Source organism: Myotis daubentonii, chromosome 21, assembly GCF_963259705.1.
Source record: "Myotis daubentonii chromosome 21, mMyoDau2.1, whole genome shotgun sequence".
Lineage (NCBI taxonomy): Eukaryota > Metazoa > Chordata > Mammalia > Chiroptera > Vespertilionidae > Myotis > Myotis daubentonii.
Window position 1 is genome coordinate 6,163,861 of NC_081860.1, and position 13,959 is coordinate 6,177,819.

General features: G+C 44.8%; 1 protein-coding gene and 1 pseudogene across 1 annotated transcript; both read left to right on the top strand.

The window, feature by feature from the left end:
• Positions 1–3,217: 3,217 nt before the first annotated feature.
• LOC132222789 (zinc finger protein 470-like) lies at positions 3,218–4,546 on the top strand (the record flags this gene model as incomplete). Its single annotated transcript, XM_059677995.1, has 1 exon — positions 3,218–4,546. A coding segment is annotated over one exon (1,329 nt), but the record flags the coding sequence as incomplete, so codon positions are not given.
• Positions 4,547–10,435: 5,889 nt separating this feature from the next.
• LOC132223032 (ADP/ATP translocase 3-like) lies at positions 10,436–11,754 on the top strand (annotated as a pseudogene).
• Positions 11,755–13,959: the final 2,205 nt, after the last annotated feature.

Below are 13,959 nucleotides of genomic sequence, written 5' to 3' on the forward strand. Positions count from 1 at the left end.
TGAAGGAAAAAAACAATCAGGGAAGGAGGTTTTCATAAAAGCACTGAAGGCTCCTCATTGATTGTGGACGGAAAGAGTGAAGGCGCCTCACTGAGTGTGGACTATGATGTTGGTGTAGAACTTAATTGAGTTTGAATTTTCCAGGCGTTAACCAAACCACAGTTACTGAGTAATGAGTAGGAAGTGAGGGAGATGACTATGGGATCTGTGACTGAGGGAGTGTAGGATTGAGAGAGTTATGGTAGGAAGAGTGATGTGTACTTGGATAGGGCATGTGCATTCATGTCTGCAGGGCCACTGAAATCAACATAAGAGGGAATGAAGGTGGAGTTCATTCGGGTGATATCTGGATAATGTGATATGGTTAATTTCAGATTAATTCCTGAAAAGAGGGTCTAATGCAGTGGTACTTTCTTGGTCCAGAGATTAGGTGAAATATATGTGCAACCTGCCTTTTGTTGTGGCAGGCAGTTGCAGTGATCTATAGGAATGAGAGAGCCTACATCAGTGTCATCTTGACTGGCGTTGGGAAGAGTGAAGGGTAAGAGAGAAATACATTACTGAAGGGGTGAACTGGAGTATTGGAAAAGAAGACGATTAAGATAAACTGTCCAAGTTATGACGTATTTGTGTTACCATTGACATTATGCCTCTGGGAATGAAGCTGTGTGAGAGAAGTGTGGTGCAAAATTTATGTGCGGCAGGAAGTGCAAAGTGATGGCTCAGCACCCTAGAATTGGTGTCAAAGGGTAAAGTGTGAGGCCAAAATATTCAGGGTCTTGGAATGAGAAACTAGGGAACAACAAGGTCATTGCCTGACAACAACCGTGTCAACTCACTCACAATCTCATTATGGACATCAACTCTCCGTACCCTATGTTCATGACTCCCACTGTATTGAAAGGCGCAGTGTGGACAACATGTTTGTAGTAGAGAGCGGGTATGATCTATATGCTCATTGTCCTTATTGTCGTGGGAAGACACTGTATCAGTAGGAATATAAGGAGTGAGTGTCTTTGATGAAACAAAGGCCTGATATCTTCTTTGTAGTCAGAAGTGTAGGGAGCAGATGGATATGGAAGTTGTGGTGTATGATGAATTCAAAATTTTTGTAAAGAAGCTGACAATGGACTAAAGTGTCCCCATTATGACAGGATATGAACTTTGAGGATGTGGCCATTGCCTTCTCTCCAGAGGAGTGGGGAAACCTTGATGAGGCTCAGAGACTTCTGTACTGCAAAGTGATGCTGGAATTATTTGCACTTGTATCATCTGTAGGTAAGACCCTCACATATCTCCTAATGGACTGAGGTGATGGCTTCTCTTCCTTTATATTCCACCTGTATCTTTCTCTCTCCTGCAGCCAGACCTTGGGCTCTGCAAATTTTCCTCAGCCTCATGTGAAATGTGCTATAGATTCGAGTTCTGAGCTGTGTGGAGAGCCCTGGGAAATAAACTCCACAAACTTCTTTAACATTATTTTCCACAGAAATTTCAGGATGCCTCTGGGAGCCAGGCGTCCTACAGACAGATTAATGGATCCCACTTGCTGTTTCTCTAACTGGGAGAGTGACTATGTCTAGGTCCATGGCTTCCACTTCTGCACCTTTCCCCCAGATAAAGGTTCTGGGTGACTGCCTGTGCCCGGTTATGTTCTTTACTTACATGAACCATCAGCTGTTCTTGTAAGACCCTCCTTCAATTGGTGTTTGTAATATTACCTTCCCTCAAAACTATTCCTAGTGGATTTGCTCTAAACCTTGGCTGGGTGGTCACCTGTGTCATCTTTCATTAATACTTGGAATATTTTGGTTTTATGTATTTGTAGAGAAGGTGGTACATTGAGAACCCTAGTTTTTTTTCACAGGGTGAACTTGCAGGATGGTCTTAGTGGAGGCCTGGCCCAACTGAGTGGAAACTAGCAGAACGCATGACACAAGGGCACTTTTCAAATTATACCAGGAATCAGCTAGATTTCATCACTGCTCAGATGGAGGTGCTACCGCCTATATCTTATTTTTACCTTTCCTTTTAACTACATTACACTGTCTGACATGTCTTTTCACATATGACTTCCTAGCATTCAGTCATGTTCACCTCTGTGGCATTTTTCCATCCCCTGCTCCTCTGCAATGCTGCCTCTGCAGTATTCATCAACTTTGACCTGCACATGTGTTATGAGGTTTACATACATACTTAAGTAGTCCTCAAAAAACAGCTATTCGTTTATTGAATTTTTTTGGAATAAGATATAAAGAAAATTCTGCAGAGCTTGTCTATGTCACCTGCAGACAAGCCCTACTAAACACTGTTAGCGTAAGGAAGGGCTGGAAGTCTTACCTCTCTTCCATGTGGTGTTTGCCATCTTTGTGTTATATTCCTGGTGTGGTCTTCCTTCCTTTATGATCTTCAGATTCCCAGAACTTCGCAGAAGCCTGTTATGAACCTTCCTGCACATCTCTTCTTTTCAGAAAATTGCATGAAGCCGAGGTGTCATGGGCAAAACACTTTTGTAATGCAACTTCACTCTGTCACCACAATCAACATTCATTGCCTCACCTTTTTTCTGTTTTCAGATTGTTGGCATAAAAAGGATGATGAGGAGACCTGGGCTTCTCAGAGTGTATATATGGAAGAAGAGTCACAGGTCAGGGATTCTAAGACAGCTCCATCAACCCAGAAGAACCATCCATGTAAGCAGTGTTTCTCGGTGTTAAAAGATATTTTGCACCTGAATGAGTTACAAGAAGCACACTTGGAGCACAAAGGCTTCATAAGTGAGGCATTTGTGAGAGACGTCTGTTCCATAGAAAACTCTCACCAGCAACAGAGGCATGCGAGGGGAATGATATCCTGGAAAGAAGCCACGGATAAGGCCTCATTTGCGACCAGCTGCAGCTTTTACTTATCAGAGCTGAGTTCAACCAACAGGGCTGTTGAGGAACATTTTCAAACTTCCTCAGAGCTTCTCCAGCACCAGGCAACTCATAACACTGAGGAGGTACACTGTGGCAGAGAGATTTCACAGGAATTTCTCAGTGGAAAAAGTCTGCACCAGTGGAGTGAATGTGAAAACGCTGCTAGCCACAACTTGAAAGTTGTTGGATGTCAGGATGTGTGTTCTGGAGAGTGTGGCAAATGTAGGAAAAATTATGGAGGAATGTTTAACCTCATTCGACATAAAAGAGTTCACTCTGGAGGAAAGCGGTATGAGTGCACAGATTGTGGGAAGTCCTTCAGTGAGAGTTCCAAGCTCATTCGACATCAGAGAATTCACACTGGAGAAAAGCGTTATGAGTGTTGTGAATGTGGGAAAGCTTTTACCCGCAATAGTTCCCTTCTTATACACAAGAGAGTTCATACAGGAGAAAAACCTTATGAATGTAGTGAATGTGGGAAGACTTTTAGGCAAAATAGTCACCTCCTTATCCACCGGAGAGTTCACACTGGAGAAAAACCTTATGTGTGTCGTGAATGTGGGAAGTCTTTTAGGGATAATAGTCAGCTCGTTATCCACAAGAGAGTTCACACTGGAGAAAAACCTTATGAATGTAGTGAATGTGGGAAAACTTTTAGGCAAAATAGTCACCTCCTTATCCACAGGAGAGTTCACACTGGAGAAAAACCTTATGAATGTGGTGAATGTGGGAAGTCTTTTAGGGATAACAGTCAGCTCATTATCCACAAGAGTGTTCACACTGGAGGAAAGCCTCATGTGTGTAGTGAATGTGGGAAAGCTTTTAACTGCAATTATTCTCTTCTTATCCACAAGAGACTTCACACTGGAGAAAAACCTTATGAATGTGGTGAATGTGGAAAGTCTTTTAGGGTTAGTAGGCTGCTCCTTATGCACAAAAGAGTTCACTCTGGAGAAAAACCTTATGAATGTAATCAATGCGGAAAGTCTTTTAGGCAAAATAGTCACCTCCTTATCCACAAGAGAGTTCACGCTGGAGAAAAACCTTATGAATGTGGTGAATGTGGGAAGTCTTTTAGGGATAATACGCAGCTCCTTATCCACAAGAGAGTTCACACTGGAGAAAAACCTTATGTGTGTCGTGAATGTGGGAAGTCTTTTAGGCAAAATACTCAGCTCCTTATCCACAAGAGAGTTCATACTGGAGAAAAACCTTATGAATGTAGTGAATGTGGGAAGTCTTTTAGGCAAAACAGTCATCTCCTTATCCACAGGAGAGTTCACACTGGAGAAAAACCTTATGAATGTGGTGAATGTGGGAAGTCTTTTCGGGATAATAGTCATCTCCTTATCCACAAGAGAGTTCACACTGGAGAAAAGCCTCATGTGTGTAGTGAATGTGGGAAAGCTTTTAACTGCAATTATTCTCTTCTTATCCACAAGAGACTTCACACTGGAGAAAAACCTTATGAATGTGGTGAATGTGGAAAGTCTTTTAGGGTTAGTAGGCTGCTCCTTATCCACAAGAGAGTTCACACTGGAGAAAAACCTTATGAATGTAGTGAATGCGGAAAGTCTTTTAGGCAAAATAGTCACCTCCTTATCCACAAGAGAGTTCACACTGGAGAAAAACCTTATGAATGTGGTGAATGTGGGAAGTCTTTTAGGGATTATACGCAGCTCCTTATCCACAAAAGAGTTCACACTGGAGAAAAACCTTATGTGTGTCGTGAATGTGGGAAGTCCTTTGGCCAAAATAGTCAGCTCCTTATCCACAAGCATGTTCACACTGGGGAAAAACCTTATGAGTGTACAGATTGTGGGAAATATTTTAGCCGAAAATATGGGCTCATGAGACACCTGACCGTTCACACAAGAGAAAAGCCTTAAATGTAAGGGGAATGTTTCCTTAATCTTACTCAGAATAACAAACATGAAGGAGACTCTATGGTACACAGTTGCCGTAATATGATCCCTTTTTATCAGGACAGACTCTCTGCTAGATTCCTCCTCAGTTTCAGGTACAAGTGAGGCTTTAAGGAGCTACTTGAAGTTGCCATTCTGCCCAGGCCTCCTATCCGATTGATGTCACTATGTGTGATTGTGGCTGAAGTGATTTCACCTCTACTACCTGGCTCACCTGAACAGTATGAATCAGTCACAATCACACTGTGCTTTTTTTGCTTGAATCAATTCTAAATACTCTGACCTCTTGGCAGGATCTTCATTCCTTTCTGTCTGACTCGGGAATGGGCCTTGTCCAGTGTTTTTCCAGAATAGCCATCCTCAGAAAAGAAGTGATACCTCTTGCAAGTAGTTGTGGTTCTCACATTATGCTGTGATGATTGTCTTAGGTTCTATTTCACCTATCTGAACATCACTGGTTATGAAATATGATATTTCGGTAACATTCTTTTTCCTGTTGTACCTTTAATTGTGATGATTCTATTCACTGCCTGCAATGTTTTGGAAGCACTGTTGTGATCTGTCCCCATGTAGATGTGAAGCAATATTGTGTGGACGTCAAACCTTCAGTGCTTTGGGAAGGAGACCATGATGGCAGAAAATCATTTTTCATCCAAAACTGGCTTATTTTGCATTGCTGCCCGAGGTGTTGAAAGAAAGACTGCATACCTTTGTGGTCTTAATTTATATCCTGGTACCTTGGTTATGCGTGCAGTCAATGGTCACCCAGAAGATGAGACCTTTGCCGTCATTCTGTGAGCAATACGAATTACGTTCTTTGTTCACAGTTTGTATTACTTCATTCTTGTCAATGTTTAGGGGAACTCCTCTCCACATACTACAAAGAAGCCAAGTGCCATGAAGTTCAAAATTTCATCGTCTTGTGACTTTTATTGTAAGTCTCTGAGGTTAACCTACCATTGACACAGAAACACTGTATTCATAGTGATGAGAGAGACTGCAGTAAATTATATGCAAATTGTCTCTTCTGAACATGAATCCACAAATGTTCCTGGGCCTGTCTCTTGTGTGACCTTTTTGTACACACATTCTCAGCACATCCAAAAGTGTTTCCTGTAGCTGAAGTCATTGGCAGGTAAAATAATTGAATGGATTTGTGGATTCCCCTGGTCCCTGTAAGGTGTTCACCACAAAGTCATTTCTCAATATGTAAGACCTCAAAGCTAAAGGAAGGATAATCCTGTAATCAGTCCCAGGATGTCTTTTTTCACCAGTCAGCATTGTTGTTGATTCCATGGCAGCAGTCTTCACTGCCTGCCAATATTTGCTGCCACTGAGGCAATGATGTTTCTCCCAGGATATAGAAACTGACGAGCAAGAAAGTGCACTAACTCTGTGAAGCCATCACACGTGAAATAATCTCTGTAACTATATACAAGATGTGGCAAAAGTAGGCTTTTAGTGGTGAGTACACAAAACACAGCTCTTGTTCTTTCTAAAACATATTTTTAAAAATAGCTTTGTTTTATTTTGCTTAGATAGAGAGGAAGGCATGGGGGGAGAGAGATAAACATCCATGAGCTTTCTCCCACACACCCCTTAATGAGGACCCAGTTGTGTCTGCGGACTGACCTAGAGTTCTACCAGGAACCTTTTAGTTCACTGGATGACACCCATCCAACTGTGGCACAAGGTGAAAGCAGAGTTTATTCCTGTATTTTTTATTCGTTAGTTATTATTTTCCATACAACAACCTTAAATCTACATTTCCCACACTCTTCATTTTCCTCCTGCCCTTTTATAATCCCTCTTTCCGGCTTTCCCAGTCTTTCATGCAATCATTACTTTTCCATCATTTACATTAGATTAGTTTATATTCTTCATAGTTTAGTATGTGCGATATAGTGTGTACTTTTTAAAAAGCACCGTTCATAATGCTACACAGATATATTTTAACAATATAGTTTATTTCTTATCAGAGAGGAAGGTGGGGGGGGGGAGAGAGGGAAAGAGAGAGAGAATCATTGATGAGAGAGAATCATTGATCAGGTGCCTCCTGCTTGCTCCATACTGGGGATCAAGGCTTCAACCCAGGCATGTGCCCTTGACTGGAATTGGACTTTGGATCCTTCAGTTTACAGGCCGACGCTCATCTATCCACTGAGCCAAACCAGCCTGGGCTACACAGATATTTTGAGATTCAACACAAATGCTATGTGAATATTGAATTTGTTTTGTTTCTGATTAGTGTTGCATTCTATGAATAACTACTTCAGCTATTGATCTGCCTATGAAATTGGTTATTTCCAGGTTTGGGGTATCCTATCTAATAATAGACAACCATGGTAATTGACTGTACCTTTTCTACACCTCCCATTGGCTAATCAGAGCGATATTCAAATTAACCACCAACATAATGGCAGCTAATTTGCATACTGTAGGCAGGGAGGGACAGTGGGTGCCACCATCCCCGCCCCCAAGTGAGGCCTCACGTGGTGTGTGGCTCAGGCGGGGCACGGCGATCGTGGGGTAACTACCCTGCGTGCGGTCCCAGCTGGCCCAGGGCTCCGGAGGTGCAAGGCAGACCTCCTGGTCCTTTCCCTCAGCAGGCAGGTTCCAATCAATCTTCAGTTTCTACTGAAAGGAATGTGGTGCCTCCATGGGTAGCCTCCCAGGATTCGGACTCGCAGGCTCTGGAGTGGAGACTTCAACAAGGACTTCAGCAACTGCTCAGGGGAAAAACCACCACCTCCCTACTCCACAGCTGCTTCTGTGTCTGCAAGAAACTGTGCATGCTCCTCCCTGTGACATGGGCAGGGCCAGAGCCTGAGTTGAGTGGTTCCACACTAACGATAGCAGCTGGACCAGTGCAGGGTGGGAGGGCGGGAGGGCGGGGAAGGACCAAGGAAGAAGCCCTGGTTCCCTGCTCCTCCTCCCAAAGGCATGGCCCTTGCTGGTGTTATGATAAAAGGAGTTGTGTTCTTCTAACTCTGTCTGGGTAAAGGAAACAAGTGTCTGCTGACTTCTGATCTTACTCTCAGACCTGCCAGTTAATCCCTCTGGATGCAGCATATCCAACCTCCAAAGGGTCCGAGGCCAGGATCAACCTCCGTTCCATAGCTGAGGAAACTGACCAATAAACACATGTGTCTCATTCCTCAGTGTCAACTCCCACAGAAATCTCTGGGTAATGACTCAGATTCTATATCTAAGGGTATATTTTCTTCTCCTTTCATGTTGAATTCAGCCCCAGGAATCAAATAATACAATAAAGAATAAAATGTGTTCAGAGGGCTCAACATTGTACTCCCAGGGCCTTTGGTCCTGCACAAACCACAGAGCTCAGTTATCCTGAGATGAAAGGAAAGGAAAGAAACGTGAAAGGTTTCCAAGCTCAGTTAGAGAGACATCTGATAACCACATATTAAGGACACAACATTAACTTAGGGGTGGAAAGGACACAAATGAAATAGGAGATAGAGCCATTTGGAGTGAGCAGGCCAGCAGGGAGGCAGTTGGGGCCAAGCAGGCCAGCAGGAGGCGGCAGTTAGGGGTGAGCAGGCTGGTAGGGGCGGGGGGGTAGAGGGGGTGAGGACACTGGTACAGGGGGCAGTTGGAGGTGATCAGGCTGGCAGGGAGTAATTTGGGGGCAAGTAGGCTCTCAGTGGGGGGGGGGGGAGTTGGGGACAAGCAGGCTGGCAGGCAGAGTGGTTAGGGCAATCAGGCAGGCAAGCAGGTGAGTGGTTAGAAGCCAGCAGTCCCAGATTGTCGGGGGGATGTCCGACCACCAGTTTAGGCCTGATCCCTGTAAACCGGCAGTAGGACATCCATGGGTCCCAGATTGGAGAGTGTGCAGGCCAGGCTGAGGGACAACCCGCCCACCAAGAGCACAAAGTTTTGTGCACCAGGCCTCTAGTTATAAATAAATCTGTTTGGAATATTTTCATTCAGTTATCTTTATAGATATCCATTCAACTAAAACTGTTGCAGTATAGGTGAATGTTTCACATTTTAACATATGCAGAACTGTGATTTAAAATTGTCATGCACTTTGCCTTCCCACCCATGCCCAGCATATAAAAATTCCAGTTTTTGTTCAACCCTGCAAGGACATGCAATGGTTAATCTTTTCAAATACTAGGTCTGGAATTGTCTGTATATGAACTTGCTTTTGCTTTCATTACATTTCCTAAGAATTTGTGATGGTGAAAAGTTTTTCATACATTTATTTTTGTTGTGTTTATCTCCTTTGTTAAGATGATGGCTCAGAAATTTGCCTATTTTTAAAATAAATTATTATTTTAACCAATATGAGGACAATTGACAATCTAAGATATATATTTGACTTTCACTGATTCCTCAATAACTGAATGACTTCTTCCTGTATGGAACTATGGGTTTTGAATATTGTCAGCAAGATGTTATTCTCAATTTTTAACTTATGTACAATTTGAATCCACATGTACCATATACTTACAGGTTTTATATGCATTGTTAACATTCTCCACCACTCCTTTCTAAGTATAAGCATTCAATAATACATTAAGTGATGTCTACGTTTATAATCTTGTTAACTTCCCTCATGTAAATCCTTTCATTGTGGTTAGTTTCAAACTGCCAAAATGATGGTACTGAACAAGGATATGATAAGATATTTCAGTAGCAAATCATCATATTTTATTTCCAACATATTGATAAGGTAGCAATCAGTATCCTCAAGAACATCTACACTAATAGAGGACAAAGATGTTAATTGACTGTACATTTGCTACACCCACCAGCCAATCAGAATGACGACATGGAAATTAACCCTACCAAGATAGCAGCTAATTTGCATGTACTGGCTGGGAGCGAAGACTGAAGACAATGTAGAAGGAAGTGAAGCACTGCAGAAGAGAGCAAAGTAGAGGCGGTGGAGACAGTAACAGAGCCAAGTGGCGGAGGCCCCAGGGAAACAAGGTGGGAGTGAAGCCTGCCTCAGTGGGTTTCGGTCCCTTCTCTGCTTCGCTCCAGCCGCTGGAAGCCCTATTCTTGCAGGAATCTTCCTGCAACGGGCCTCTAGTCTAGATATATATAAGCCTAGTATGCAAGTTGTCCCCACAGGAGTTTGACTGGGTGATTGATCACTCAATACGACATGCGCTGACCACCAAGGGTCGGCGTGGAATGAAGGAAGGCCTTGCTCACAGCCAAAAGGAAGGGCCCGGCTGGCAGCCGGAAGGCCCTGATCAGCCCTAATTACTGGCCAGGTCTGGGGACGCTACTCGTGCATGCATTTTGTGCACCAGATTTACAGTTTATAATAAAATAGTAAAAGAATTGGGAAATGGCAAGTTTTAAATATTTCTTTAAGGTTGTGTTTACATCTTACTGATTTTAAAAATACATATCAAAATGTTTTTATTGATTTCAGAAAGGTTTGAGAGAGGGAGAGAGAGATAGAAACATCAATGATGAAAGTGAATCATCGATATGCTGCCTCCCACAGGCCACCTACTGGGGTGGAACCCACAGTTTAGCATGTGCTTTGACCAGGAAGCTGACGATAGTCACTGTGGTTGGTTTCGACAACCACGATCAGAAAGTGGGGTCATGGCTGAACTGTGGGCCCTGTGGACGGACTTGACCTTCTCTGAAGGAAGGCTCACAGATTACCTTGATCCTCAGGCTACCTTCCGTTGGGTACCTCTGTACCAGAGGAATTTTCCATAACTGAATGCAAATAAAATGTCCAGTGGCTGACACTTTTGCTTAAAGGTGAATCTGTAAGGTACTTTAGTATACTCACCACAAGGATAGTACCCCAGAAGAAAAGGACATACACAGAGGCAGAATTGATGATAAGCACCCACAGAATTTCAGAGGATCTGGACAAAACTCACAACAATGGGACAGGATATGGAACAAATGCAACAATATTTGAGATAATGAAGAGCCTCGGACCTTTACAATAAATGAAGCTCAATAAATCATCTTTAGCCTTTTGGTCGGGGTGGTGGCTACAGCTGCTGAGCCAGAGGCACCCACACTCCCACCTCCTCTCTGCACCTCCACTCAGATTCCTGCCCTCAGGCCATCTCCTTCACCAAGGACTTCCTCCACCGCCATCTCCTCCAAGACAGCCGTGGCTCCTATCGAGCAGGTCAAGCCACTGTTGCAGGTGCAACATGCCAGACAGCAGATCACGGCCGACAAGCAGTACATGGACTGCATCGTGTCCATCCCCGAGGAGCAGGGCGCACTGTCTTTCTGGAGGGGCGACATGGCCAACACCATCTGCCATCCGCTACCTCCCCACCCAAGCACACAACTTCGCCTTCAAGGATAAGGATAAGCAGGTCACCCTGGGGGGCGCGGACAAGCACACCCAGTCCTGGAGGTACTTGGCTAGCCACCTCCCTCTGCTTCCTCTGCCCCTGGATTTCACCCGGACCCGGCTGGTGGCCGACGTGGGGATATCGGGCACTGAGCAGAAGTTCAAGGGTCTGGGAGCCTGCCTGGTGCAGATCAGCAAGTCGGACGGCATCCGGGGCTGGTACCAGGGTTTCAGCTTCTCCACGCAAGGCATCATCATCAGCTACCAGGCAGCCTACTTTGGGGTGTACAGCATGCCCAAAGGCAGGCCCCCCTACCCCAAGAACACCCACATCCTCACTAGCTGGACGATCCCCGGTCTGTGACGCCTTGGCAGGCCTGGATTCCTACCCCTTTGGCCCCGGGCGATGGAGGAGGACGCTGCAGTCGGGCGCCAAGGAGACGGCATCCTGCGCATGCGCACTATCGAGCGCCGGTGGAAGGTCCTCAGGGATGAGGGCGCCAAGGCCTTCAAGGGCGCCTGGTCCAACGTCCTCAGGGGCAGGGGCAGCGCCTTCGTGCTGGTCCTGTCCCTCGAGCTGAAGAAGGGCCTCTAGGTGTCCCGCAGCCTGGACACAGGGCCCATGGGCCGCGGAGGCCCCTCACGGTTACTGACCATTGACCTTCCAGAAAATTCCAACGTCCCCGCCCGGCCAGATCATGGTAGCACCGGGTTTGTCTCTAGGATGAAACCCTTCTGATCATGACCACTGACACCGCATTCAATGCCTCGATGGGGGGTGGGCACTCCCACGCCCTGCGGGTTCCCATCCGCCCCCCGCCCCACAGGGCCGCCCCTCCCGGCCTTGCGGGCCTCTGTGGGTAGATTTTATTTAAAGGAAATCATGTCGCCATCCGTGCTTGCGCACTGTCCTCTGCACAGCGAAGTATCCGCAAATCCCTTCTCTGTTGGGCATTCTGCAAACAATTAAACCCAGACATGGAGGGGGAAAAAAGAAAAAAAAGAAATCATCTTTAGAAAGCCACCATCAGCCTCCGAGGTCTCCAGGGCATTCCTGTGTTTGAGAAAAGACTGGAAGACCTGGCCAGTTCCTCAGTGGTCAGTGCTTTGGCTCCAGGAGTGAATGGTCTCTGGTTCCATTATGGTCAAGGGCAAAGACCTCAATTGGGGGTTTAATCCTAGGGCCATGTCGGGGCAAATAAGGAAGGAAACCAATGGATGTGTCTCTCCCTTGTGGATGTTTCTCTCTCTCTCTCTCTCTCTCTCTCTCTCTCTCTATCTCTCTATCTCTCTATCTCTCTATCTCTCTATCTCTCTCTCCCCACATCCTCCCACCATTCCATCCTCCCTAGAAGTAAATTGAACAAGAATCATAGGGTGAGGGGGAAAAAAGAAAAAGAAAGACTGCTAGTTGTCTGATTCATGCTTCCTACTTAGTGTTTTTAGACATTAGAAACAGGGTTTCTCTAGGGAAGCACAATTTCTACTTCACCATCGGCTCTACACTCTCTAGTTTCCAAATCTATGTTGCAATCCCTCAGAATCACCTTCCCTCACAGGTAAGTTAATTTTTATCACTCAAAGGCTAACCTAAGTTAAAAAAATAAACAGATTATTCAAAAAGCATTGGGGATTTTTGTGCTTAAATAAAAGCAATGAGGGGATGATGATGATGGCACAAATTGTGTGGGTTTATTCTGAGATTTGTGGTCATGATTCTAGTAGCCTCTTTTGTGAAAGAAGACAGACTTCCACTGAGATCAGATGATTCTGGTAAACGTTCTTTATATAGATGTATGTTTTACTTATCAAACTGTTGCAGTATACGTGAATGTTTTACATTTCCATATATGCAGAGCTGTGCTCAGAGGATATATGCCCCGTATGCACTTATCCTGGCCCTGCCACCTCTTCCCACACTGTCTGAGGGAGACTCCAGTGACCAGCCTGGCTTCACGTTTCTGTCTTATCACCTGTTGTAGCAACCTTACCCCATTTGTTTTGGGATGTCCTCCACTAAAATTGGTTTATGTATATTCTCTCATAGCCTCATTTGACTCTTAAATAATGTGATATCTTTATATTAAAAATAAAAAATCTGATAGCTGGAATAACTCAGATATTTGAGGATCTTCCCATGATTGGAAAGGTTTCTGGTTATATTCTTCATGAGGCACAAGCCTGGTGTTCTGGCTGGATTCCCAGTGGTTGGGTGAGGAGTCGACAGGAGGCAGCTGATCCATGTTTCTCTCTTTCCTGTCCTATACTCTCTATCAAAAATCAAATTAACCAAAAAATCAGTTGGAGACAACAAACCCCAGAAACTGCCACCAGCCACAGGATCCTAATGTTGCCATTTCCCAGCACCACTCTGGCTCCAAAACACCAATATTCACAATGGTCAGTGAGGGATTGGGATCCTATTTACACCTGGGAGGCCTGGAAAGGTATATTACCTAAAGGGCTATGCTCCTAATGATGGCTGGAGTTAGCCAATGAAAGACCAGGAGAGGCATATTAACCAGGTGTACATGGGTAAGGGTGAGACTTCCTGAATCTACCTTGTTGGGACTTCTTGAATCTACCTGGTGGTCATGTTGATCTCTTTGGTCTGTTCACAGAGACTGAGGCTTCCCAGCACCAGATGTCCAGTAGGACAAGGCATCAGAGGCAGTATCTCCCTATGCAGTGGTGTGTCTGCGGTTTGCTGAGCCCCAACACGCCAGAATTTGGGCTTTTGTGACTCGTGGACTCGTTTCTGCTTACAGAGTTCGACAAAGACTCATCGAGTTAACCCTCC